Genomic DNA, 27,500 nt, shown 5'->3' with positions numbered 1-27,500 from the left:
GTTTTCCTCCCTACGCTCTCTCTCTCTCCTTCAATTCTCTCCCTCTTCCATGATTTCCCCCAAGCTGTCTCTTTCTCTCCCTGGGCTGGGGTATGCAGTGTTCCACCATGGTTAAATGGTTATGTGTGTGTGTGTGTGTGTGTGTGTGTGTGTGTGTGTGTGTGTGTGTGTGTGTGTGTGTGTGTGTGTGTGTGTGTGTGTCTGTGTGTTCCAGTGGCTCTATAAGATCTCTCTTTGAACTCTAATGAGCTTGTCTTCAGCGCTACGACCGAGACAAACCTGACACCTGTCAGCCCTGTCCAGAGTCACTGTTGATGACACACACACACACACACACACACACTCTCTCCCTCTCTTGCTCTCTCTCTCTCTCTCCCACACACACTCTCTCTCTCTCTCTCACTCTCTCTCTCACACACACAGAGACAGATACACATACACAGACTGTACACACTCACACACAGATTCACACACAAACGCGTCATACACCTTTGTATTGTAAATCAACCAACACGGAGAGAGAGAGAGAGAGAGGGAGAGAGAGAGAGAGAGAGACACACACACACACACACACATACACACACACACACACACACACACACACACACACACACACACACACACACACACACACACACACACACACACAACAAGCTCAGGGCCAGATGTGTACATTTGTGAACGCAGCGTTATCAGCGGCATGGCCAACCCGCAGGAAGCGCACGTTAAAGATATGTATCTCAACGTTGTATTTATCAAACATGGGCTCCATTAGGACAGCACCCTTCTCCGCCCCCTATTTACGCAGGTGAACAACTGGATGACATGCAAAACTGGTTGAACTGTTGAACAGTGGCTCAGTGTCAACCTCTACATTTACACAGCTCTCTTGTTTCTCCAGTAACGTGGCCTCTGGTTGGTGTTACTGGCATGCCATCACTGCAGCCAGTCAGAGAGATATGGCCTTGATCTTGTTTAATTGGTGTGTGTGTGTGTGTGTGTGTGTGTGTGTGTGTGTGTGTGTGTGTGTGTGTGACCTTGATCTTGTTTAATTGGAGGCCATGGAGGCCACCTCTGTACTGTGCTGGTACTGTCAGAGAGTGTGTGTGGTGTGTTTGTGTGTGTATGTGTGTGTGTGTATGCTTGTGTGTGCATATGTATGTGTGCATGTGTGTGTGTGTGTGTGTGTGTGTGTGTGTGTGTGTGTGTGTGTGTGTGTGTGTGTGTGTGTGTGAGTGTTTGTCTGTGAGTGTGTGTAAGTGTGGGTGTATCTAGCTGTGTGTGATCATGTTTAATTGGAGGCGATGGAGGCCACCTCTGTAGTGTGCCAGCGTTGTCGGATGTGTGTGTGTGTGTGTGTGTGTGTGTGTGTGTGTGTGTGTGTGTGTGTGTGTGTATGTGTGTGTGTGTGTGTGTGTGTGTGTGTGTGTGTGTGTGTGTGTGTGTAGGTGTGTGTGATCTTGTTTAATTGGAGGCGATGGAAACCACTGTAGTGTGCTGGCACTGTGGGCAAGACAACAGGGCAGATCACACAAAAGGACTGGGCTCTCCTCTCCTCTTTCTCTTCTCCCCTGCTGTCTTTCTGTTTCTCTCTTTCCCCCTCCTCTACTCTCTTTCTCTCTCTCTTCTTTTCTCCTCTCCTCTAGTTTCTGTTTCTCTCTCTCCTCTCTCTCTCTTCTCTTCTCCTCTCTTTCTCTTTCCCTTCTTCTCCAATTTAACTAGATGCTGATGCTGGCTGAAGGAAAAGCTCACAGCTTTACTTATTTCAAAGCCTTCTAAGAACTGCCCCTCTCTCCCTCCCTACCCAACCTCTCTCTCTACACCTCTCTCTATCTCTCTCTGTCTCTCCATCTCTCTCTCTGTCCCTCTGCTAATCCTTCTTTGTTTTGCAGAAGAACCATCCTTATGCAAAGTCACCTTGTTCTTGTGGTTCTGCAGTATGCACTTGTATGTGTGTGTGTGTGTATTGTGTATGTGTGTGTGTGTGTGTGTGTGTGTATTGTGTGTGTGTGTGCGTGTGTGTGTGTTTATGTCTGTGCATATGTAGGTGTGTGTGCCTGTATGTATGTGTGTGTGTGTGTGTTCAGAGAGCCTGCACTCTCTCTCTACGGATCAGCGTGGGATAAGGGCTGTGTATATATGTATGTGTATGCAGGTGTGTGTGTGTGAGAGAGTGAGTGAGTGAGTGTGTGTAGGTGTGTGTGTATGTCTCACTATAGATCAGCGTGGGATGATAGATAATTCACAAGCAAATACATGGACTACTATTTACTATGCATTTTATTTATAAAAAGTTGGTGCAGAAACTTTTGTGTTTGCATGTTAGGTTACCAGCGGCTGCTGCGTTCTCTGTTGTTTCTGACAGTAAAGGGGTGCCCCCGGGGAACAACGGACTGTTTATTGTGTTCCGGAGGGAATTGGCCACGTTCAAGTGGGTAGCGCCAAAGGGGGGAGCAGGGCAATCCTGATCAAGTTGCTTTGTATATTTGGTGCTGGTCACCTGTATATGTTCACCTCTTTGTCAGTCATTGTCAGTGCTAGTCTAGTCTTGTCTCGTGTGTTCGACATATAGGCCTAGTGACTCTGAGATAACAATTTGGTTATTACATATTTACGTTGCTACATAGAATATTTCTATTTTTTCTCTTAATCACATTTCCCTTTGTCACCTGTATTCGCTTGCTTTGAATTGGTAAACCTTAAAATTAAATTGAACTCATTTTTCCACCTTATCTGTGCTGTTCCTCTGACTCTGTGGCCAATCCCCAAAAAGTAGACGAGACTCACTGTAGTTCCGTCACAATTTGAAAGAGACATGTTTCCTATATCCTTGAACCTATAAAGTCATGATAGATTGTTGAATTGCTTTAATCTACTGGATTATTCAGGAGATTTGATTCCAAATGTAACTTGCCTTGTAAAGTGGAATAAAAATGTGTGTGCGTGTGTGTGTCTCTATAGATCAGCATGGGATGATAAGGGCCGTGTGTGTGTGTGTGTGTGTGTGTGTGTGTGTGTGTGTGTGTGTATGAAGGTGTGTGTGTGTGTGTGTGAGTGTATGCAGGTGTGCACATGTGTATGTCAAGTCAAGTCAATGTGTGTGTGTGTGTGTGTGTGTGTGTGTGTGTGTGTGTGTGTGTGTGTATGCAGGTGTGCACGTGTGTGTGTGTGTGTGTGTGTGTGTGTGTGTGTGTGTGTGTGTGTCTATAGATCAGAGTGGGATAAGGGCCATGTGTGTGTGTGTCTATAGATCAGAGTGGGATAAGGGCCATGTGTGTGTGTGTCTATAGATCAGAGTGGGATAAGGGGCGTGGGGGAGTGGTGGAGCGGCCGGCCGACGCCACAGTGCATCAGTGGAGTGTGTCCAGACGCTGGGCAGAGACTGGGCCCGTCCCACCACATTACTGCTCCTATTCATCACACTACGCTGCTCGCAATCACACTGGCTGGAGCCAGCGCTCCACAGAGGGCAGTGGGGGACACAGGGACGGGAGGTGTGTGTGTGTGTGTGTGTGTGTGTGTGTGTGTGTGTGTGTGTGTGTATATTAAAGGTTGTAGGTAGTTACCTGCAGGCAAGTGAAGTGGAAAATGTAGGTTGTGAATGTCATTACTGGGTGAGTAAAGGTGTGAGAGGATCCTTACCTGCAGGTGTGTGTGAGTGGGAGGTGCAGGTGAGGGTTCTTACCTGCAGGTGTGTGTGAGTGGGAGGTGGAGGTGAGGGTTCTTACCTGCATGTACTGCTCTTCTGCATGACTTCGGCCCGGTGGTAGCCGGACAGCTTGCAGAAGCCATCGTTGCTGTAGACGATGGGCCAGTCCACAATTTGAGCATTGCCCAGGACAAAGTTGGTGTCTGGTGCAAGGAGAGGTGTAGAGGAGGGAGTGGAGGAGAGGAGGAGAGGAGAAGAGGAGGAGAGGAAAGAGGAGGAGAGGAGAGAAGAAAAGGAGAAAGGAGGAGAAGAGAAAAGGAGGGAGGATTAGAGGAGGGAATGGAGGAGAGGAGAAGAAGAGAGAGAAGGAGACGAGAGGAAGTAGAAAACCAGGTGATAGAGAAGAGAAGAGAAGAGAAATAAGGAGAAAAGAAAAGAAGGAAAAGAAGAGAAGAGGTCAAACGCCACCATCAGGTGATGCCCACCACTCAACTGGACATATCAGGGGGAGAGGATGGGAGAACTGTTAAAGTCACGGCACGATGAAAGCCACTATGTGTGAGAATTACAGCAGAAGAGATAGAGGAGAAGCAAGGAGAAGTGAGGAGGAGAGAAGAGAAGAGAAGAGAAGAGAAGAGAAGAGAAGAGAGGAGAAGAGAAGAGAAGAGAAGAGAGGAGAAGAGTAGAGAAGAAAAGCGGAGAAGAGAGAGAAGAGGAGAAGAGAGGATAAGAGAAGAGAAGAGAAGAGAAGAGAAGAGAAGCAGCTCCTGTATTCCACGGGCCCCGCCTGGTGGCTCCGCACAGGCGACATCACTTCCTCTTCTGAGACACTAATATGCTGATGTCACACGCCAGACAGTGAGCTCCTGCTTTGGCACACAACTCTGCCGCCATCACCACCCAGGATACACCTCCATGGCAACGACAAACCCCCTCTCTGTCATGGTGACTCCGCCCTGTCCCCCACCCCACTGCAGCCGAAACGAGACTCTTCAATACGACATTTATATGGCAGAGACCTCTCTGCATTACAGAGTGTCATATCCCTAACTGCTGTAGAAGGTTCCAGAAATGCAGACAGTGATGTTGATGCGATGGTAATATTACATAGTCAGCCAGCATTCTGTAGTGCTGAAACGCTGTATTCCCTTCATATCCATTTCTTCTCAGTCCAGAAGATGAGGAGTTTGTTATGCCATGGAAAAGATGTAAGATGTAATCCTTGGTGTTGTATAGCTGCCGCTGCTTAGCATATTTATGGTGTGGTATTCTACAAGTTCTGCTGCAGGCCAGCCCAGTGGACTATTGAGCAACAGAGCTGACAATAGCACTTTGGAGTTGCTGTGTTAGCATACGGAGCTCTCTCTCTGTGTGAAGTGCAGCTTTTAGAAAAAGCAAGCTCATTGTAAAATTAGACAACAAGTGATTCAATATGGCACAGATTAGTAGCCTGAAATCACCAGCACAAATGGTTGACATTGGGCCCTTTACTGAGGCAGATAATCCAACAGAAGATCGTTGGCACACATGAGAACGGAGCACAATGCTGTGTGAACTCATATGCCTCTCCACAAACACACTCACTCACTCACAAACACACACACACACACACACACACACACACACACACACACACACACACACACACACACACACACACACATCTTTTGATGTCTTCACAGATTGTGGATTAAGATCATTCAGACAGAGTCTGTCAGATTCATTCTTCAAGCAGTGTGTGTGTGTGTGTGTGTGTGTGTGTGTGTGAGAGAGAGAGAGAAAGAGAGATAGAGAGAATGAGAGAGTGAGAGAGAGAATGAGAGAGTGAGAGATTAATATTTGATGGGAGACACTGTTATGCTTATCAAAGACAAGGTCTGATTTTCATCCAGGCCCGAATTGCAAACACACATCCAGCTAACTCTTGCAACTAGCCTTGCAACACGCTGTGCTACATCACAGATAAGACTGACCTCATATGGAGAGAAAAGAGAGGTTGTTGATGCTCAACCAGATTGGTTTGTCTTGTATTCTGACTGCGTGGCCTCTTATGTTAGAGGTCAACCACAACACACGCACACAAAAACACACAGACACAGTAGCCTACACACACACTCACAGATATAAAACAAATCCACAAAACACAAAAAGTCATTCACACACACACGCACGCATGCACACACACACACACACGCACACACACACACACACACACACACACACACACACACACACATAGAAACACTAGAGGCTGGATCCTCATGTCATCTGAACTAGCGATGTGTCATGTGCAGCCCCCTAAAGTAGAGCTAAAGCTCTCCATCCACAGAGTGCTTATGGGATTGACACAGTCCCATGCCACTGCACACTCTGCACCACTCATCACAGAAGGACCAGCCCTGCCAGCGCCATCATTAGCACCTTGTAATAACTTCAGCATTTAAGGCGCCATTTCGGTGTCCCTGATCCTCTGTAAACATGTCTCTGCGTGGCAAGGCACCAGCAATAGCCAAAGGGCGACGGGGCGATCAAAAAAAAAAAAAAAAAAAAGTTCAAAATATACAAACAAAATAGAAAAGGTGTCCCTTGTTTATGGAAACTTGCAAAAGTGTTGGTGCCCAACTTAGGTGAGACACAAAGGAGATATTTGAGATGTTAGAAGAGTCAGCAACCACACAGAGATACACAAAGTACAACACCACTAGCGCTCTACATGGAGATGAGCACAGTAACTACCCACACAAACACAGCAACCACTATGGAAGAAGGGCGTTCCATGCCAACATTTGTTATTTTACAATGTTATAAAGACTTATAGCTTAGCTTAGGCGCAAAGGAAGTGTGAATATCCTATGGAGTATTACGTTATTACTTTCCTATAGTGTTAATTGTGAATTAACACTACTGTAGACTTAAGAATATGTTAACAGGCAAATAATGTGAGCGGAAATGACAGGGAAGGAGTAAATTATAGATGGGTACAATTTGTAAATTAACAGAAATTGGTATAGAACAGGCTATGTTTTCAGGAGGGAGAGGGAGAGAGAGGGGGAGAGAGAGAATCTTGTTCGGAAAGAAGCTTTAGAGGGGGGACTTCACAGTAATGGTATACCTGTCTGTCTATGTGATAATGTCCAAACTGAAAAGTTGAGAAGAAAAATAGTTAAGGCATGACAGACAATGTAAAATCCTTAGACATATACTGCACAACGCCAAAAAAGTCACTGTTTTTGTCTACCGCTAAATGCTTATTTGTTTTTCCATGTATTGGCCAATCCACTATCTCCAAAAAATATATTTAGAATGTCCTATCATTTCAGTAATTTCAGAGAAGCAGCATTTCGATCAGCATCACCATTAGTATCATTATTGCTAGTATTACAACAAAGGCTGACGGTGTGTCACTGCAATACAGCCGGGGGTCAAAAGGCAACACGGTAGTGGCGTATTTGAGGAAAGAAAGGACACGCCACGCCTTTTTGAGAGAGAGAGAGAGAGAGAGAGAGAGAGAGAGATGCCGCTCATGTCTTTCTCTTTCCTTGAAAGCATATTATCCACCTTGGTTCGCGGCGCGTGTGATTGCGTAATTGCGCGATGTAATTATCTGTGCGCTGGTTCAGTGTGGCTTTGCCACTGGTGATTTCAGATCTCATAAAGATGGCCTTCCATGACTGGTGGCCAGGTGGACAACCAGGTGGACGCCCGTCAACGCCATACATTCTGAAAACTTGTGGCACACTAAATTTGGTGGTCCCGAATATTAGAACAACAACAGCAATGTAAGTTAAGTTAATGCAGTCAAGACTCGCTCGAAACTTTGTAAAATAATTGTTAAGCCTCAAGGGTGAATTATATGAAAAGAAATTAGGCTACTTAATTTATAAAGTTTTGTCCACGGTATATGGCCTATTAATGTCAATTACAACTGCGCAAATCACAGTTATCAATCTCTGCGGTGGTCGAGGACAACGCAGTTTGGTGCGCCAAAAAACGGCATTTCAGGAGAAGCACCCTGAAGCTCTCAAAGACGACCTGCATCTTAACGCTTTTCAGATAGCATACGGACAACACAACAGTTATTACAGCCGTCGAATTGTGTGGATCATCACTGCTTAAGAGGAAGGAATTTGACTTGTTCTGTTTCTGGAAAATAACTAGTTCGCTTGTTTGCGCACATTTTATTGTTCTGTGGCGCGATCATACATCATGAATCATAAAATTGTTTAGATAAAACGGAATGGATCGCCAAATTCTAAAGCGTTCAGCTGAATTTTACAATGTAGGCTAGTCACACTTGTGAGTTCTACACTGCAGTTTACCTTCCTCCAATTCAGCTAAGCCTAACAATTTATGGGCGTTTTTTTTTAAATATGAGTATAGCGAATATTGCCACTCACAGATGGATTGGCTCATTCTCTATGAATTCGGCTAAGTTGTGATATTGAACAGAGAAAAAATCTGACAGAGACTGCTTCTGACAGATGATACAATCTACCCGGAACAGATAGGAGTCTGTATAGCCTACATGGCAAAAGTACCCTAAAGGCAGTAGTGGCTTGAATCCTCATAAAACACCCAACAAAATCATAGCCGAATGTTGTGGATAGTCCAAAAAAAAAAGTTTGTATTTCCAGTGCTGTCACGGAGACTTGAGTGGCGTTTGTTTGTTAGGGTGGATATAGCGTAAACACACAATGTTCAAATGGTATGTGCGCCTTACCGTTGGATCGTCTGACAATATTCTCTAGAAAAGTATTCTGAGGGGCTACTAGTCCTCTCCGGCCGCCTGCCATCACGGCGGCTCATGCAGTCGTCCCGCAGGTTGCGAGCGGTGACCGGTAAACCAAACGTTATCCGCAAACTGACGTCTCCGATGTGTCGAATACCTCTGCTGTCTTCATGCTGCTCTCTTCTCCTACGGAGCTTTGGATTGGGGGCTTTTCCTCTTCGCACTATCCCTGCAACACAGTCAGGAGCGACTCCCCCCTCTACACTCTCGGGGGCGCGCACTGGGCGAATTTAGCAGAAATGCGCGCGCCCCTTCGCATCACAGCTGCCTCGCATCTTCGGACCAGCGCATCAGACTGGTACCTACCTTTGTAGGCTACTGATGCTCGCCGTCGCCATCCTCTATGTTAATGCGCCATCTGCTGATAGATCGTGGAAGTGTCATTTTAAGCAGTTTCAAACGGGTGCACGGGTAGCGCAGGGGCAACATTGCCAGACAAGATGGTCTTTACCATGATTTTACATGACATTGCATCATTCATTTAGCAAACACAGAGCGACTTCCAGTGAACTATCTCCAATGACAGTGCCCCTGGAACAACTTAGGGATACATATTCCAGTCAGGAGCACAATGGAGACAGTGCCTGAAATCGAACTCACAGCCTTCAGGGCTTTCATTTGGAAGGTGTCCAATTAGAGAGAAAAACAGTAGGCCTAATGGTAATCACTACAAATATTACACAACAGGATCCAATGTGAAGTGCCTGTCAAGACAGGGATAGGTAATGAAGCACAAGAGCATCCATGTTCTAAGTCATCAGGCCCTAATTTAAATGGTCCAACTACACTCTTGGTGGAAAAAAACTTGCTATATAGAACCAAGAACATGCTTCATAATATGGTGAATGTTTCTTTAAACCATTTGAAGGGTCCATCAAAGGAACCCCTAGGTTCTTTAAAGCCTTCATGGTTCTATAGCACCAATAAACCTGAAGAGTGTAGAGCTGATTTAAAAGGCAAAATCTATTTGTAATGTACAGGTTTTTTACAATTATTTTTACAACTGTGTCAATACCATTTTCACATTTCCACACATGTTACACACTTGTAACTGTTCACAAAAACTTGACCATGATTCTGTTTTTGCATATTTCAGATCTAAAGCTGTTTGCACAGCTCAGTGTGCGTGTAAACTTTGGTGTGGTCTGGTCTTCCTGTGTGAAACCTCTCTGAGTGGGAAGTGGTGCGAGCTTACAGTCAAAGCTGTGAGACCCTTTTGCCCTGTGTTTCAATACATTCCCACAAGAGGGAAGATGCTCTCGGTAGTTGCTGTGTGCAGGTGTATAAATCGCGTTATTACAAATGAGCATGCAATGTAATCAAAGTATTGAGTAATTCTTTGATTTGCACTTAGGCCTAAATATGATGCATTTCATTTTCTTTCTTTCTTTCTTTTCCCAAAAACGTATTCTGGACAAGGACACAAATGAATGTGAGAAACAAAAGATGGCATTGTCCATATACGCCACGTTTTTTTGACCACATGAGCACGCAGTCAAGAGTTCAGCACTACATCAGTGTTGACCACTCACCATCTAAACACAGTGAGCGCTCAGAGCCAGATCAGGACGGTAAGGAGATCAATTCTTAAAACAATTCCAGGCTACATTTTGAAGTGTTCATTTATTATGCTGGTTCACTTGCTGGCAGTGTCTACACATTGTTGCTGTACTACACTAGCCTGGAGACCAGGCTCTCTTCTTCGCAGAGTGTCAGGCCGCTTCATTGGCAAACGTTTAACACTGGTTTGTGGACGCTTGTCTGAAGTTTGAATTCATCGAAGTTCAATCACTAACGTTTGGTAACGACGTATGATAACCACCGGGGGACACAACGATAACGATAAACGATAGACGATAGACAGGGAGCGCCCTCTGTTCGCCGATTGGGCGGAGATGCACTTGCCGGAGTACTGTAAACTAAGCTGGATCAAGCTATACCTGACGGAGTATGAGGAGAAGTGCAAATGAGTGGAAGTACGTAGTCAGGTGGGGGCCAGGCTAATACTACATTACACTTTCACATAGATAGGTCATTGAAACATGAGTTTTATATTTAATCTATTTGTTTGTTGTTTCATTATTGAAGTGTTTTTGTACATGATGTGCTTTGTCCAGTCTATTTCAATGCAACCCTGCCTAATGCAAACATGGTGCACTCCTGAAATGTAACAGAAGAAAAAAAGGACACCACTTTTGACACTCAACTCTGTCTATCAGCTGAGATGAAAACGTTTCTATTCAGCACTGGATATAGCGATTCTTCATTAAAACCTGAACAGTGTTAAGACTGAAAACTACCAAATGCATAACACAGTTTCCTCGAAGAACCTCTTTAAAGCCTGAGAGAACTGGATCAACCTTTTATAAGATAGAAAAATAGATCTAACGTACTGTAACCGAATGCAATGCAAGTACTGCTTTCACAGGGCAGTTGTCTGAAAGTGCAACTCTGGCGAAAATTGACCTCAAGCTTTTTTTCTGCATAAAAACAACTAAGCCTTGGAGACAGTATTTTTCATTGATCAAGCACTACAGAGCTTGCAGTGGTGTATGTTAAAGCCCCAAATTGCAAACAGTGGCTTAGCATTTTGTCGGTTGTCATTTTGTCAGTTGCTTGATCAGGGTCTCTATACTTAAAGGGGACATATCATACCTCTTTTAAACGAGGTTAGAATTGGTCTCTCCCAAATTGAGCCGTTTCTGGGCTGGCCACGCCTCCGGCTGCATGTATTGATTACGCTGCTCGTTTCACAGGTGAAAATGACTAAAACAGAGCCGGCATCCAACCACATATGTTAGACCCTGGTGCTAGGGTTGGTCTATGCAAATTCCCTTAGTAAGACATCAGAATATAATAAGGGAGCCATCCAAATGGCTCACAGCAGCATACTTTCTTGACACCAAAGTCTTTCTACTGATCTACAGAAAACGGATGGATGGTTTTTTTTTGCGCTTGGAGTGTTTATAAGAACAGTAGAGGCCTAAATATGAACAAAAAGGCCCGCAAAAAGTAAGTTTTGCATGATATGTCCCCTTTAAAACGAAACACTAACGAGGAAAATGCGATTATGTGACGTGACGCGAGATCTCGACTGTTCAGTTGGTAGGCGTTCTTTACACTGTAATAAACTCTGTGTTTGTTGCGTTCGCTTTTGGTGCTTCATTTTATGTGTATAAGAATACCTGAGAAAGATAGACTTCCTCAAACCTAGACATGGCGTGCATGGCTCTTTAGCTGGGTACTATTAGGGGGAACTAGCAGAACAATCCCAGGAGGCAGAGTCTGAAAGAGCATGTCTTTCTTTCATAATTAATCACAATGAAAGACATTTATTTTCAAATCCACACAAACAAATCCACACACACACACACACACACACACACACACACACACACCAGATGCATATAACCCATGTGTCCATGACAGGACTTCTCCATCCCCATATACTCTCCACAAACCCAGCAGCAGTCTCTGGTCACTCAGCACAAGGCGAGTGTCTCTAGCTGGACCAGGTCTTGGTGGTGTTGAGGTGGCCCAAGTGGTCCTCCAGGCGTTTGTGCTCGGGGAACTTAGCGACGAAGCGCGCCTCGCGGATGTCCTCCCACATCTGCTTGCGCCGGGCGGCCGCGTGCCCCCGTTCCTGCTCCAGGCTCATGTACGGCCGGCTGATCCAGTACTCGTTCTCCATCTCGCGCTCCAGCTGCTTCACCATGTTGCGCTGCATCTGCCAGGTGATGGGCCGCGGGCGCCGGTACTTGCCGATCCACTGCTTGCCCGGGATGCCCTTCTTCAGGAGGGCCAGAGTTAGGAACATGGCGAGGTCTGGCGCGCCACTCGGCTACAGGCGAGTCAACACTGGAGGGGAAAAAAAACAAATAAAACAAAAAAGGGGCTATAGAATTACTAAACATGAATACCGACAGAATTTATTCTATAAACCAGCCATATCAATTCCCCTCTGATGCCATTTCAAATCCACAATGACAAGATGCAAGATGCAAGGTGTAAGATAACATTCAACCTTTAAACTAAACCAGTATTTCGGTACTTTGGGGTTAACTGTAACCATTTTCTGAGGCTGTTCATCAGGTCCCTTTCCACAGGTGTATAAAATCAAGCACCAAGCGATTTCTATCAATTGCTTGATTACTACACCTGTGGAAAGGGACATGGTGAACAGCCTCAGAAAATGGTTACAGTTAACCCCAAAGTACCGTGGATTAGATAAAAGTGTCTGCTAAATGAATATATGCAACGGGATGAATAAATGAAAAGGTAAATTAAAGGCCCATGGCAAGCAAGTCCTGGGTGTAACATTAACAGTTACAGTAGCCTACTTGATCACACTGTGTTAGCTGAATATTGTCGTTGCTCAAGTCTACTCTGAATAGTGTCTCCGTAGTGTCTCGTTCAAAGTAATGTTCATACGGTGCTACAATTAATAAAGGCGATGTCTCCATCAGGGAAAAGGTTGCTAACCATAATGTCTTCCAGTGCTAGTCTGCATCTTATCTTCCCATAGCGTTTACTTTGCTGACCTTGATTGACTACGTTAGCTAACTAGCCAGCAAGCACACTCAACTGGGAGCCATGCAGACTGTGTAGCATGCAAACTAACGTTACAACAGGCTTTCTCGAAGCAATACTCCCCACAGCAGTTAACAACTCCAACACTCAAAAGTCTCGTTTAATGTTAATTTAGCGCATGTAAAATTTAAGTGAAAGGTGGCTAAAACGCTTGCGTCTACTATGCACAGCATGTCTTGAATTACAATCACACGTTGACCTACGTAGCTGGTAGGCCTATTTATCGATATTACTGATACAAGCGATAGGCCTGGGGACAAAATGAAACATTTTAAAGGGTCTCTATCTATCATGATGTTGTTAATTACCTTCGATAAACGACTCAAAATCCAGTACCTAATGAAATACTTTCTTGCAGGACACACACACTACGAAAATTGGGCATGCGCAGTGATTAAGCCGTTCTTTCTACGGTGCTTCGAGAAGTACAAACATAGCCTTTCTTTCTGGAGTTTGTTTTCCTAACGAGTCCACGAGAGGGCAGTGTTGTCTTAAGAAAGCCTCACTTGTCAGCGCTTAAAATAAAGTATTTCTCAAGTATTTCTCGACGGAATTAGCAGAAACCACTTGTTATATCGTATCTATGGCCTAATTAAAGACATCCTGCTTTTGTGAGATTAAGGTCCTAGAATTTCCAAACAGTTTGGAAGCTGTGCAATGTAAATAAAATGTGACAATCTGCATCACATTAACCCAAGTGAATGAAACCGACATATTGTACCCTATATGACAAATAAATGCCATATTTAGAATTTGATGGCAGCAACACATCTCAAAATGAGACAGAGGCATGTTTACGACTGTTTTGCATCACCTCTGTAATAACAGTCTCTAAACATTTGTTATAGTGGATGTGATGTCCCATTCTTGGCAGATGTACTCTTGCTACATCCTACTAGCCTGGCTATCACCAGATTACTCAGATTGAACATTAGTCTGGGGAGTGCGCTGTATTTCTACTGCACAAGAGTTCAAATGACACATCAAGACCTATGATCCGGGTCCGCCTGGTGGATAAGCCCATTTGTGATTGGTTCCAGCAAACGTGGACAGGAAACAACAGAGATAAATGTGCAGGTTTCCAGCCTGAGCTGCATGGCGAAATCCAAAAGATCTGGCTGGGTTTACCCAGTCTATACCATCCTACTGTAATGTACGAAGAATGCAGTTTGGCATTGTTTTCCTGAAATATTCAAGGCCTTCCCTAAAAAGATACAGTCTGGATGACAACATGCTTCTAAAACCCTGTCACAATAACTCAAAATTGGCCTACTGTAGCTGTGCCTCTCAGTATTATGCTAGCTGCCCCAGCTGTTGATGTGCCCCCACACTATCATAAATCCTGGGGTTCAAACTTAGTCAGGAGGATTCGGAGTCCATGATTTAGAAAAAGAATGACACATTTTGATTGGAAAAACCACAGGACTGTTCTCCACTTCACCTCGGTCCATCTTCCATGAGCTTGAGCCCCTAGACAAGAAGACAGCACATCTGGATCATTTGGATAGACTGGATAGTCTAAATATAGTAGAAGAGGATGGAGTGTCAAACTATATTCATAGGCAGATATCAGAAGTTTTGCTGAGTCCATGGAATGATAATTTTCATTATACAAACATAGCCGCTTCTCGTGCAATGCTGTCTGAGGCCCTTAAGATCAGAGCCATCTAGCCTAATACTGTTTTTCAGCTCTGGCGTGGGTCTTGAGTAGCCTACAGAGATTTATATGGATTCTCTCATCAGCAGCATAATCAGATAATGTAACCTAGACGCTGAAATCCCAAATTCTTCACAGTTATATTGCTAAACATTATTCTTATACTTATTTTTTACGTTATTTGCCCACATTTTCTAACAGAGTAATGATTGCATCTGCCTCTAGCTACAAAGCTGTTTTTCATCATGGTGTCAATCAACCTAATTAGTTGTGAAATGTGCCTCCTTGATTGGTCCTCAACATTACACAACTTTTCCAGACTTTTGTTAACATGTTGCAGATGCATTCCGCATTTATTTCCCATTTACACAGCTTCCCAATCCCAACAGTTTTTGGAAATTACTTTGTTTATACCTTAGCTAACCAGTGTAGTCTACGTGATATGCAGGACTATGTAGTATCACTTAAAAAGCATCACCATCTCAGTATACCCACTTAAAATAGGCAAGAATAGGTATTACCCTTTGGGGTTGATCACAGCGTGCCTATATCAACTAGCCTATACTACAACACTGCAGCTAACCACCAGTCTGGTTCATTGCATGTAGGCCATCTTTCCATGGCCTAACAGAAATATTAAGATGCCTTCTGCGCCATAGAGAAGCATCGCCAATAGAAATGCCTGAATAATTAAAGCATCAAGACAGGCAGTTGCAGGCAGTGATCTAAAAGAGTAGGGCAGCCTACAGGTTATCGCACAGAATGTCCATCACAGTCATCGCCTGGAGCTGACACGTTGGCCTAAACCAGAATCAGAATCAATGGTTTTAGAGTACATAATATTTGGCATACGTTCATATCAGACACATTCAAATATTAATGGACACGTTGGCCTAAATTATTAGGCCTAGTTATTAAACATAAGTTCACATGACGCACAGTCCAATATTAATTGAGGTCTGCGGTTCGCCGCATGCCCACTGCTTGGATTGATAAAGGCGGGTGAGTTGGAGAAGTCGTGCATTCCTGACGGATGGCTTCAGAGTTTTCCCCTCCCTCCCTCCCAGAGTGGAGAGTGGAGAGGGGAGAGGGAAGGAGAGAATCGGCAGTCGGAAAACCATTACACATCTTCAGGAAAACAGCGTGCTGGCCCGGGCTCTGCTGTGCTGCTCGTGTTGGCAGCGGTCCTGCAGGCTCCACCGGGCACCGTTTCCGAGATGTGGTGATGTGGTGGTGTGGGTGGACACCAGAGTTCAACTTGCCAGCGCTGCGTTGAGATTCGTTAGACAGTAACAGTCAAAGCTAATTACTCCTAAACTCCGAGTTTAAGATCAGATAGCTGAAGGTTGTAATTAAGCAACTCAACTTGATAAACGACAGTGGTTGTAACCTCAGGCAGCACAAAGTCGACCGCCCTATAATGTAGGCTATCTTCTTCACAACCCACGTGGAGGCAATGTTTACAAACACAGTCCTAACATTCGTAGTTCATGTGCTGCCGAATGTCCTTTTCCTCTTTGGGGTTAGAGCGACCCCTACTTACTTTTTTTTTTATTAGCCTGGGGTGATATAATAATTGCGCCATTGTTCGACTAACGAGCAGGGAAAACACTGGCACTGGAACGGCAGTATTCTACCTCGTGCACTACTGCACTGCACGTTGGGTCACCGCGCGCGCCGTCACCACCCGCACAGGAATCAGTGGCGCTCGCGCCTATGGACCGCGGACACAGGAGGATCAAGCTCGCGCGCATTCCGATGGTGTGACACACACTCGCTGTAAAAACTGGGCTTTTATCTGCTCCGAGCAGCGCACTATTGTGCACATCGCCGTCCGACCGGGGGGAGTTCGTTCAGTAATGGAAATTGGACCGTCCCCGCTGTGTCGGCGTGCCATAAAGCAGCACTGTGTGCCTCACGTGCGTAGATTCAGCGGTAAGTGCATAGCTGTGCATTTTATGTGTTTATGGTCTCCTTTTCTTAATGATGGAAAAATGTAATTTAATTTTAGTCGACAACTTTAAAAGCAACAATAGGCTGGAGTCATATCTATATGTTGTTTCATTTACAAGTTTCCCCCATTTCCTATTTTTTCCCCAGCTGGTTTTCTAGGACTCACTCATCATTACTCTCCTATAACATTGTGTGTGTGTGTGTGTGTGTGTGTGTGTGTGTGTGTGTGTGTGTGTGTTGCCATTAAAAGAGAGACATTATACAGCAAAAAAGAGAAGGCCTGTTACACCTTCAAAATAGTCTCTCAGACCGGTCTGTCAATTACTTTCATTCAAAATAACTTCTGAGGACCTCAAGATTTTCTACAGAAGTTGTGCCTGTTGCCCGAGATGGTGTATTCTAGAGAAATACACAAGGTCCAGTGTTCTGCTATGTGAAATGAAGATGAACAAAAATACATGCTGTTCTTATATAGTGTGTCAAAATATAGTAATTATTCAGCTGTTTTTCCTTCTGTTTAATATGCCCTGCAATTTCAAAACATTTTCCACTCCAATTTTGAAAACAATCTCTCTCCCACACACCCCTACCTTAGTCCCCCCATCCCTACCTTACTCCCCCATGACTGTGTCTTGCTGGATGTTGTCTCGAGGCCAGGTTAATGTGTGTGCGTGTGTGTGTGTGTGTGTGTGTGTGTGTGTGTGTGTGTGTGTGTGTGTGTGTGTGTGTGTGTGTGTGTGTGTGTGTGTGTGTGTGTGTGTGTGTGTGTGTGTGTGTGTGCGCGCGCGTGCGCATACTGTATGTGTGTGCGTTGAGAAGTCATTGCTGGTGACAGGGGCCTACTTTGCAAGCGTTGCTTTTCATGAGAAACTGGAGGAATCCCCAGCAGTGGAACAGCTCTGGTAGGAAAGTGGGCACAGAACACAACAGTCTTACTGAAGCATAAGAGCCATATGGAACTGATTAGTGGGCAGGGCTGTAGACGCCAGAGAGAGAGGGAGAGAGAGAGAGAGAGAGAGAGAGTGAGAGTGAGAGGAAGAGAGTGAGAGTGAAGAAGAGAGAGAGAGAGAGCTGCTCAACTTTCTCTTCTGATGGATTGGGGAGAGGGAGTAAGAGAGTGCGAGTGAGAGAGAAGTAACGAAGGAATAAAGCATTCATTGATGGAGCTAGGAGTAGTAGTGCAGGGTCCTCTGCAGGATACAAGACAAGTTAGCGTTGCAAACTCACAGAGCACCGAGAGGCCTGAGAATGGGGCACCACAGTGCAGCTTCCTACGGCGCTCGTTAAGTGCCCATATATACAGTATGCTCTGGCAGGGGCGAACTTCAGGGCAATATGAGCCAGTTTTATTAACGGGGTGCTTTGGGGGGTGGGGGGTGGGGTGGGGGGGGGGGTTTGGGGAGACGGTGAGTCACCCAAGTTCACAGCAGGGTGTTCACAGACTCTGAAAGAGAGTGATGGGTGGAGATGAGGTGGGATGGGGTCTCCCCCTCTTTCAGTCTGCGCTTTATCCATCCATCTATCCATCCCATTTTGTTTTTCATTTCCTTTCATCTATTCTTCTCATCCGAGGATCTTTTCCTCTGAGTCATGGGCGCTGCAGGTTTTGGGGCATCTCCGAGACAAAAGACACCCCAATTTGTTATCCAATTAATATGCCAGTCTCATGAGTCACAGCCTCCGGTGCTGGAGGTGTGTGTCTGCAGGGGCCAAAGGAGAGTGTGTGTGTGTGTGTGTGTGGCGTGCATACTGAGGCGAACAGAGATCTGTATTGTTCCTTTTGAAATGTAAAGGCATATTGATGCCCGTGGAGGGAATTCAGTTATTCATCCCACACACACACACACACACACACACACACGCACACACGCACACACGCACACACGCACACACCCCTTAACCAGAAAACAGGCTCTTGGCTGCATGGTGACACACCACCAAATGAAATATGAGCAGTGGTTGCCACAAAGAGTTCTCTCTCTCTCTCTCTCTCTCTCTCTCGCTCTCTTTTTCTCTCTCTTTTCCACCAAATATTTTTTCAGTGTTTAAAGAATATATGCATGGAGGGGTCCCGCACAACCTTTTCACCCCCTTTTAAAGACTCTGAATGTCAATAAAACCTCTATGGCTGGAAAGTTCAGTGATATAATCCAGATAGAATGACCAGGGCTTTTTTCCATTGGTGTCTGGATTAACTGTGTGTTTACCATACAGTCTATTCCTAAAGCTTTTACCCACACGGTGTTACTACTCTAAACAGGAACATCTCAGGAAAGATGTGTTAGGTGCTAACACTATTTGACGGACAGATTAAACGAGGCCTTTTTACGGGATTTCTTGACGTGACTGCGGAGCTTCAACCAGAGGTGAAAGTCTCATTGAGTGCAATCATCGGCAGGATGTTTGGGGAAGTTCATTGACACTCACCTGACAGGACAAAGTACACTTGGGGTTGACAGACATGACATATTGACTCAAGTGCATCAAGAGATTGTTTCCCTGTCTAGCCTTCCTTCCTTCCTTCTTTTCTTTCTTTCGTTTTGTCTTTCTTAGTAATTACAAGTAAGCAGTAAAAGAGAGCGCGTTGTGAATAGTGTAAGTGTAAGTGAGTTAAAGAGGCGTTCATGTGAGTCATTAACCGTGAGACATGTCTACACTCTGTGTGTGTATTTGATAAGTGGCTCCTGACAGGCTCAATCCCCCACTGCTCTGTAGTCCAAGTCAGGCAGTCCTGCTGTCCTGTGCTCCACTGGTGGAGTGTAGCCTGCAGAGCTCCAGAGGAGAGGCGCTGGGGGGGTGGTTGAGCGGCCGCTGCGCTGGGAGAGACTGCTCAAAAAGTGGGAGAAGTTCCTGTGAATGTGGAGGACTTGACTTTGTTCTGCCAGCCGTGATAAAAACGAGCCCTGCCCTCTGAGATCAGCTCTGTGTTTCCCTTTCCCCCCTCCCTCCCTCCTTCTCTCTTTCTTTCTCTCTCTCTCCTGCACACTCCCTCCCTCCCTCCCTCCCTCTCTCTCTCTCATTCCCTCCCTCTCCCTTGTTCTCTCTCTGTCCCTCTCTCAGTCTACTCTCCTCCACAGTCCAGTGAGGAGCTGTAAGGAGCGCTGGGCAGCTCAGAGGAGGGCTACTGCGTGCGTCCCTTTCCAAGCCATGAGCCGAGCAGCTAAAGACTTGGACAGAAGGAAACAGCAACAGCGACAACAACAAGCAACAAGCAACAAGCAACAAGGTGAGAGAGAGACTATACATTTGCTAGTGACACTCCCCAGAGATAGAAAAATAATATCATATACTGTTTGTCTAAATATTTCTCTGAATACTTACTCCCCTCTGCCTCTGCATTATTGCGTTAAATCGGTGTGAATGTGCAGAGGGTGGTCTTGTTTTCTTGTTTATTTACCTGGAGTGCTCTTGTTGTCTTATTGTCTTGTTTATTTACCTGGAGTGCTCTTGTTGTCTTGTTTATTTGTAGACTTTGGATAGCCTGTTTAGAGATCAGAGCTGTGATTGATCTGCCTGCACATGAGCTGCTCTGACATTTATGAGTTGGGAGCTGTTCTGCTGTCTGCTGTTTATGATCAGCAAGCCTTCTGTAGAAATCTAGGATTTACAGCTGGGAAGGAAATAGGTCAACACGTTGTTAGTGGCTGTGTTTGTCCTGTTTGTGTGGATTTTTATTATTTGGACTGACTCGATGACAAAGGTGTCTATATGTCTGCAAGACTTGGATCACGAAGGAAGCGTTCCTGTTTGCAGACGCTCGGGAACGCTGAGCTCAGCTCCACATGGAGTTATCAGACAGACACACACACACACGCACACACACACACACACACTCCTCACGGAGCGTGTGTGTTGTGGTGCAGACGGAGGCTGTGTAGGCTCTAGGGGACAGACGTGTGTGTGAGGAGTTGGAGGGCTGTTGAGTACAGTGGAGGGGAACCCCACTCTGTACATTTGGCTCCAATCACTCTAATGGCTTTCCTGTGAGGGAAGGTGTGGCACTTGTTGACCAATGATGAAACATTGTTCTTTGTTAACCCTTGCAGCATGGGAGGCACCACCCAGGTCCAGTTGTGTTTGCTCTTGTTGATTCTGAATGACTTGGCCATAGCCGGGACTGGTGACAAGAGCACCAGGTTGTTTATTGCGCTGTGATTGTAATGTTATTTCTTCTCACTCTCTCTCTCCTCCTCAGGAGGCCCAGAGCTGATGCACAATGGAAAACATCTGCTTGCAAAAGACATGTTTCTGCTGAGCGGCTTCTGAACCAGAGTCAAGGACATATTTCTTCTCCTTTGGAGCCATACAGACATCAGCACTTAAAAGCACGGCAAAGACAATCCTCCCCCTGCCTCCCCAGCATCTCCATGTTACAATGAGACACATCGATACTTTTCTTCCTCCCTCTTCACTTCTTCTTCTCTTTTTCTCAATCTCTCCATGACTGGCTTCCACTGTTGGACTGTGTTGGGATTGGCACATCTGTGCAGAGAACTGCAGGAGGTTTCCCAGGAATTCTGCTGATTCTGATTTGGACTCATTCTGATTCGGACTCTGATTCTGACTGACTGGACTTTTGACTCCTAACTAGATTCCTGTTACCCCTGGGGTGGCTCAGGGGTTTTCCCAGGAATTCCGCAGCACTAGCAGGGGCTCAAAAGGGGCATAAAGGAGGTGGATTAGGGCCTCTATTTGCCCCCACCCTCCCCTACCCACACACACTCATAGTCACACACTCACACACATCACTGACCTCTCCCAATGCTCAGTGACACTAAGACTCCTGAGCTGGAGGGGGAGGAGGAGGAGGAGCGGGCGAGGGAGGAAGGCCCACCACAGAGCCCAAACGCGTGCGTGCACACACTCAGCCCCTGCATGAGCGTGCACGTGCACGTGAGCGCCGACATGGACGCGGACGCCAACGGCAAGACCAAGAGGAGGAGCGCGGAGCTGCTGTGGCCCAAGCACGCGCCGGCAGAACTCTGCAGCGCCACCGAGCGCTACCTGCGGCTCCAGTCGTGTCCAGAGGCCGGCCCGGAGCCCTGGAGCAGAGCCTCGCCAGACAGGGACATCAGCTCCCTCAGGAGCCTCTCGGAACCCGGCTCACCGTCGGCCAGGAACGGGTGGATGGGCCACGACGGCATCTTTGGGGACGACGAGGCGGGCGTCGTGGTGTTTGACTGCTTGGCGAGCCCGCAGCTGACCTCCGACATGCCCACCTCAGAGGGCGGCTTTGCCAGCAGCGCCGGCGGGCATCAGCAAGCGGCTGGCAAGAGGGAGCGCTCCACCCTGCTGGTGCGCCGGTTCTACCGGAACAACCAGCAGGTCCGCAAGTCCGTCTGGACCGGAACCAGAGCTATCGTCCGCGCTCTGCCCAGCGGAAGCATCGGCGAGCTGGCGCGGGACGCCATCCTGAAGCACGCCCGGGGGGTACGGGACCGGCAAGGCCTCACGCACGTCGTCATGAGGTGGCACAGCCAGCGCGTGGGCATCAGTCTGCATGGGCATCAGCAGGAACGCGTGGCAGTCTCGGGGCTCGGACACCTGCTGCTGGAGGTAAGGGTGGACACATGCGCACTGCACGTATAGCTAATGTATGGAGCATAACCACTGGGCTTTTTTAGGGAGTGACCAGTAATCTATGTTGCAGATGTGTGTACACACCTGTGGCTGTGTGTTTGAGTTTGAATGCCTGAGTTTCAATTTGTGTGTGTGTGTGTGTGTGTGTGTGTGTGTGTGTGAGTGTGTATAGGTGTGTCTGAATGTATAAACACTGGAAAGTTGTGAAAGGCTCCTCTGTCTGCCCGGCAGCACACTTAAATACTCAAATGCGCGCACACACACACACACACTTCTGCCTGGTATGGAATCCCAGTGGTCTTTCCAGCTGGTAATACTACACTGTGTGCACAGTAGAGAAATTCTCTCTGATGAATCACTGTAGCCACTGGGGATGACAGGGTGTGTTAGTTTGCCCATAGCCTCTCAGTCTCAGGATGGGCTCAAACTGAGCGCCGTTCAACTCAGCAAGTCTCAACCGTAGAGCCGTGCAACTTAGCTGCTCTCAAACTTAGAGCTGTGCAACTTAGCAAGTCTCAACCGTAGAGCCGTGCAACTTAGCTGCTCTCAAACTTAGAGCTGTGCAACTTAGCAAGTCTCAACCGTAGAGCTGTGCAACTTAGCTGCTCTCAAACTTAGAGCTGTGCAACTTAGCAAGTCTCAACCGTAGAGCCGTGCAACTTACTGTAGCTGCTCTCAAACTTAGAGCTGTGCAACTTAGCAAGTCTCAACCATAGAGCAACTTAACTGCTCTCAAACTTAGAGCTGTGCAACTTAGCAAGTGTCAACCGTAGAGCCGTGCAACTTAGTTGCTCTCAAACTTAGAGCTGTGCAACTTAGCAAGTCTCAATCTTAGAGCCGTGCAACTTAGTTGGTCTCAAACTCATAGCTGTTCAACTTAGTTGGTCTCAAACTTAGAGCGAGCCGCTTGTCGAGCCGCTTGTCGCCTTAAATGTTTAATGGTTTTAACTTTATCTTGCGATGTTTCCCTTCCGGGACAATTATCTCACCTGTAATAGCTGAATATCAGTAAGATTTCATAGTCTGTCATTGCAAGTCTGTTGTCTGAATGCAGCTGTAGTTTGCAGCCAGTCCTCTTGATGGTCTCAGACTCACAGCCTGTTGAAATTCCCATAGCCTGTCTCTCAGGATGGTCTCAAACTGGCCAAACTAGCTGGTAGAAGTGCTGTCTATGACACCAGTCCAGTCCACTGTTAGTCAGACTCAGGGCCAGATGTACGTAGATTAGCGATCGTAGCATTAACTGCGCCATAGCCAACACGCAGAAAGCACATGCTATGATACTTCAGCGTACGTCGTATTTACCAATCCTGAAATTCGTTGGGTAATCTGCGCCATTTTCTGCCCCCTAACACAATTAGCGAAGGTTTACAACTGAACGAGTTAACTGATGACAACATTAAAAGGAATCAAACGTTTAGCGATCATGAAATAATACAATGCATAATGCCAACAAGCAGGAAAAGAATTTAGAGCAGTAGTTCTACACAAACTAGGCTTACTTGTGCACGTAGGCTATGGAAGATTGATCAAATCTACAGTACCAAGTCAGGAAAGTTTAAGCGGATGGCGTGAAAGTGAAAGTAAGACGTTCGAAAGGCCAACGAAAGTTAAGGTTGCTACTGGCCTACTGGTTAGGGCTTCGGACTTGGAACCGGAGGGTTGCCGGTTTGATCCCCGACCAGTCCACGGCTGAAGTGCCCTTGAGCAAGACACCTAACCCCTCACTGCTCCCCGAGCGTCGCTGGTTGGGCAGGCAGCTCACTGCTCCGGGTTCCTGTAGATGCATTTAACAGCAAACTGCATTTAACACCTGCTTTCAAGGCGGAAATATTTAGGCGCAAAATAGACGTGCGCTTTCATGGGCAGTTTTAGTACATACCAGGGAATACATTATTAGGCGCATTTTGCGCTTCTCCTCCCATCTTTTTACACAAACCTCCTACTATCATCTGATATGCATGAGACAGAAAAGCGCAATTTGCCATTCTCAGCTCATGCCACAGGCAGTCTGCATCTTCACCTCATTACGGCCTGTTTGTACATACAGTACCTCGCCATCCTTATATGCACACATTGCGAAACAAATACGCCTGAAGTGGGCGCAAAAGCGTTAGTCCATCAGTACAGGCCCTCAGTGCACTGGGCCTCACCACTCCTCACTGGAGCTCATCAGGCACGTCCTTGGCTCGGTCACCTGGACGCAAACAGAGCAGCGCAGACCGAGCCATACTCTGTTCCAGCCAATCAGCAACGAGCCTTAGAAGAACAGAGGAGAGGCGTATCATTCCGATTGGTTGCAGGGCTCAGATATCTACAAACCTTTAAGGAAATCATGAGTTTTATGTTGAAGGCGATTTTAAGTAACCTTTTGCTTCTCGCTACACATTTGGCACAATTCATTCAAAGTTTAGCTGCGCAAAGAAAACAGTCTTATTGGCTGCTTAATGACAGACAGACCAACCCACTAATCACAAAAAAATGACCTGGTGATGAGAAATGTTGTAATAACAGCACTCTGGCAAGCCTTGCATCAGGAGCCAAATGCCTGCGCGAGATCGATGGTTTAGAGAATAGCCACCGTCCGGCCAGACAGTGTCCAGACAACAAGGGAGCGTTTGAACAAATGAATTGGCATGACTCAGGGCTGTCTTGGGGCTCCTGTGTGAGACCCTGAGCTGGTTTGTTTGATCTTGGGTGAACTGGTAAGATAAATAACAGTGCAGCAGTAGGGAGTTGGGAGGGGAGTTCATTTTGGGGCGTGCAGAGAGGATTTGGCAGGTTCGTGTCCGCTTCACGGCTAATTAATCGGTTCGATTTCCGGCCTCCATCCTGACCAGAGCCGCCACATTCCTGGATGGCTGTATCTGACTCTGAACTGAGTGTGCGAGTGAGGAATACTCTCTCTATACTGAGATTGTGCAAGTCTGTATTTTAAAGCTCTTCTGTCTTCTGCGCTCATGAGAGCTAAGTTGTTATTTCACTGTGTGTACTCTGAGTGTGTCACGATGTGTTTATGTGTGTGAGAGTTCACATCAGATTACGGACATGTCCTTCTGTGCCTGTGCAAACTGAGGAAGGCTCACACACACACACACACACACACACACACACACACACATAGGCACACACACACACACACACACACACACACACACACACACACACACACAGTTGTATGAATCAGGCTTTTCACCAGTCTTTATGAGTTCCAGTGCAGCAGATCTCCCTGGCTGGCTGGTTGGCTGGCTGATGGGCAGTAGAGCAGTTTGGGTCATGGGCTCATGGATGACTCCCAACGTAAATAAATACTCAACGCACCGCACAGCAGAGAGGACTATAGGGGTCTCGTAACTCCATGGAGCTATACGCTCCCATAACTGTTTATCATTTCTAAAGGTATATGCAGGGGAAGGTGATAAATTGCCCTGTAATATTGGTTGGGGACTTTCCAAGCCTTTCAGTGTCACGTGCAAGTAATCGTACCCAGTAAACTGAGCCTATGTATTATAGCATAGCATACTGTATACAATACATATACATGGGGCGGTGGTAGTGTTGTAGTGGTTAAGGAGCTGGGCTAGCATGCTGTAGCTTGAGCAAGGCACTTAACCCCAAGTCCGGGGACAATGTAATAATCCCTTGTAATATCTAGTTGACATATAAGTCACTTTGGACAAAACACACTTTGGCTTATGCATTGATTTTGCAAAATTTCTTCAGCTATGACGAGGCAGTTCATATGGTATTAATATAATATTGTTTCTTTTAAAGAGACCCTATGCAACTTTTTCATAGTCATAAAATCGCTTAGAAATCGTTGTTTTGCTTGACTGACCAGTTTCATCGAAAACAGTAATATTTCCTCCCGCCCCCCGTGTCCCTATCAACTATTGCAACCTTGCAGTTTCTGCAGGAGACGATCGCTCCTTGTTTGCATCTGGAAGTCTGAGACGCGTAAGGAACTAGAAGAACCAGGCTTGTAATTTATAAATATGTATATAGCCTATATATGTATAAATATACATGCTAAAGCTGTAGGGGAAGCTCTGAAGAGAAATATGCAAGCATAAAACGAGCGAAAAAAACGAAAACCGAAACCGAAACCGGAGATCAAATCGCCAATCCTGCATAGTTTCTCTTTAACTTGCATAAAACGCTGTCCTGTGGCTTATACACAATGAAGCTAATACACATGAAATTACTGTACACACACGCTTTGTGACAGTATGAGTGACCCAGTCTCTGTTGAACCCAGAGCAGTTTTTGATATAACCTGTGCCATGGCTCATGTGACTGGTTGGATAAAGGAATCTGATCCCAAGGCAGTTGACCTCGATTTACTGTACAGCAGAGGAGCACATGGACGTTATTGGCTTCCAGCACTGACCTTCTAACATACACACACACACACACAAACACAAACACACACATACACACACACACACACACACACACACACACACACACACACACACACACACACACACGTACATGTACAGGCACACGCACAAAAACTAGCACACACATGCACGCTCACACACACACACACACACACACACTAACAAACATGCAAACATACACACATACACACGTATACACAAAGAAACGCCGCACGTACACATAGACACACAAGCACACACACACACAGAAATACACACAGACACGCACAGCAGTATTGCATGTGTTATACTGTAGCCCCCCCCCCCCCCCACACACACACACACACACACACACACACACTAACCCAGTGTGGTGGGTGGTATTGCCTGCCGCTGCTGCAGCGGGCGGTGGCGTGTGATTGGTCCCTGCAGAGGGAGAATAGCGTCTGTCTGGCAGACAGGCCGGGGAGTGGGCTGGCACACACACACACACACACACACACACACTCTGTCTGGCAGTCAGGCCGGGGAGCTGGCTGGCCGGTGCAATAAAGGGCCCATTGAAAAGGTGAATAATCAGCCGGCCTGCACAAACACGGCCTGACCTGCTATTATGACATGTGGGTTACCACAGAGACGCTGGGGCACGCGTGTCTGAGCACACACACACACACACACACACACACACACATGCATGCATGCACACATACACACACACACATGCACACACATACACTGTAATACACACACACACACACACAAACACATTGTAATACACACACACACACACACACATATACATGCATACACGCACACACATACACAAACACACACACACACACACACACACACATAAAGACAGCAGTCATCCATCTCTATCTGAGGCCCTCTCTGGCTCTC

The 27,500-nt window shown here is 46.3% G+C and overlaps 3 protein-coding genes across 6 annotated transcripts in view; 1 reads left to right on the top strand and 2 right to left on the bottom strand.

Moving 5' to 3' along the window:
* The window catches only part of kcnh1a (potassium voltage-gated channel, subfamily H (eag-related), member 1a), a 91,365-nt gene extending 82,903 nt beyond the window's left edge, over positions 1-8,462 (bottom strand). Inside the window, exons 1-2 of the mRNA XM_062519198.1 lie at positions 8,370-8,462; positions 3,729-3,852 (exon numbers count right to left, since the gene is read on the bottom strand). Of these exons, the coding sequence (XP_062375182.1) occupies positions 3,729-3,852; positions 8,370-8,442 (197 nt within the window). The 5' untranslated portion in view covers positions 8,443-8,462. The remainder of the gene's footprint in view (positions 1-3,728; positions 3,853-8,369) is intronic.
* A 3,265-nt stretch (positions 8,463-11,727) lies between these two features.
* Positions 11,728-13,450, bottom strand: mrpl57 (mitochondrial ribosomal protein L57). The gene is made up of 2 exons (XM_062519496.1): positions 13,337-13,450; positions 11,728-12,296 (listed from the first exon to the last, which is right to left on the bottom strand). Exon 2 carries the CDS (start codon positions 12,253-12,255, stop codon positions 11,941-11,943), a length of 315 nt encoding a protein of 104 aa, XP_062375480.1. The 5' UTR covers positions 12,256-12,296; positions 13,337-13,450; the 3' UTR covers positions 11,728-11,940.
* A 3,074-nt stretch (positions 13,451-16,524) lies between these two features.
* LOC134064047 (1-phosphatidylinositol 4,5-bisphosphate phosphodiesterase epsilon-1-like) overlaps positions 16,525-27,500 on the top strand; it is an 83,315-nt gene continuing 72,339 nt past the window's right edge. For all 4 annotated transcript variants that reach the window (XM_062519831.1, XM_062519833.1, XM_062519832.1 and 1 more), the window contains exons 1-3: positions 16,525-16,620; positions 19,699-19,864; positions 20,834-22,194. In XM_062519831.1, the coding sequence (XP_062375815.1) occupies positions 21,400-22,194 (795 nt within the window). In that variant the 5' untranslated portion in view covers positions 16,525-16,620; positions 19,699-19,864; positions 20,834-21,399. The remainder of the gene's footprint in view (positions 16,621-19,698; positions 19,865-20,833; positions 22,195-27,500) is intronic.

This window comes from Sardina pilchardus, chromosome 18 (genome assembly GCF_963854185.1).
Source record: "Sardina pilchardus chromosome 18, fSarPil1.1, whole genome shotgun sequence".
NCBI lineage: Eukaryota > Metazoa > Chordata > Actinopteri > Clupeiformes > Clupeidae > Sardina > Sardina pilchardus.
This window is presented reverse-complemented; position numbering and strand designations above follow the sequence as displayed.

Bases quoted from the DNA above. Each gene is read 5' to 3' on its own strand.
- mrpl57 (XM_062519496.1), bottom strand. From the start codon at position 12,255: ATGTTCCTAACTCTGGCCCTCCTGAAGAAGGGCATCCCGGGCAAGCAG.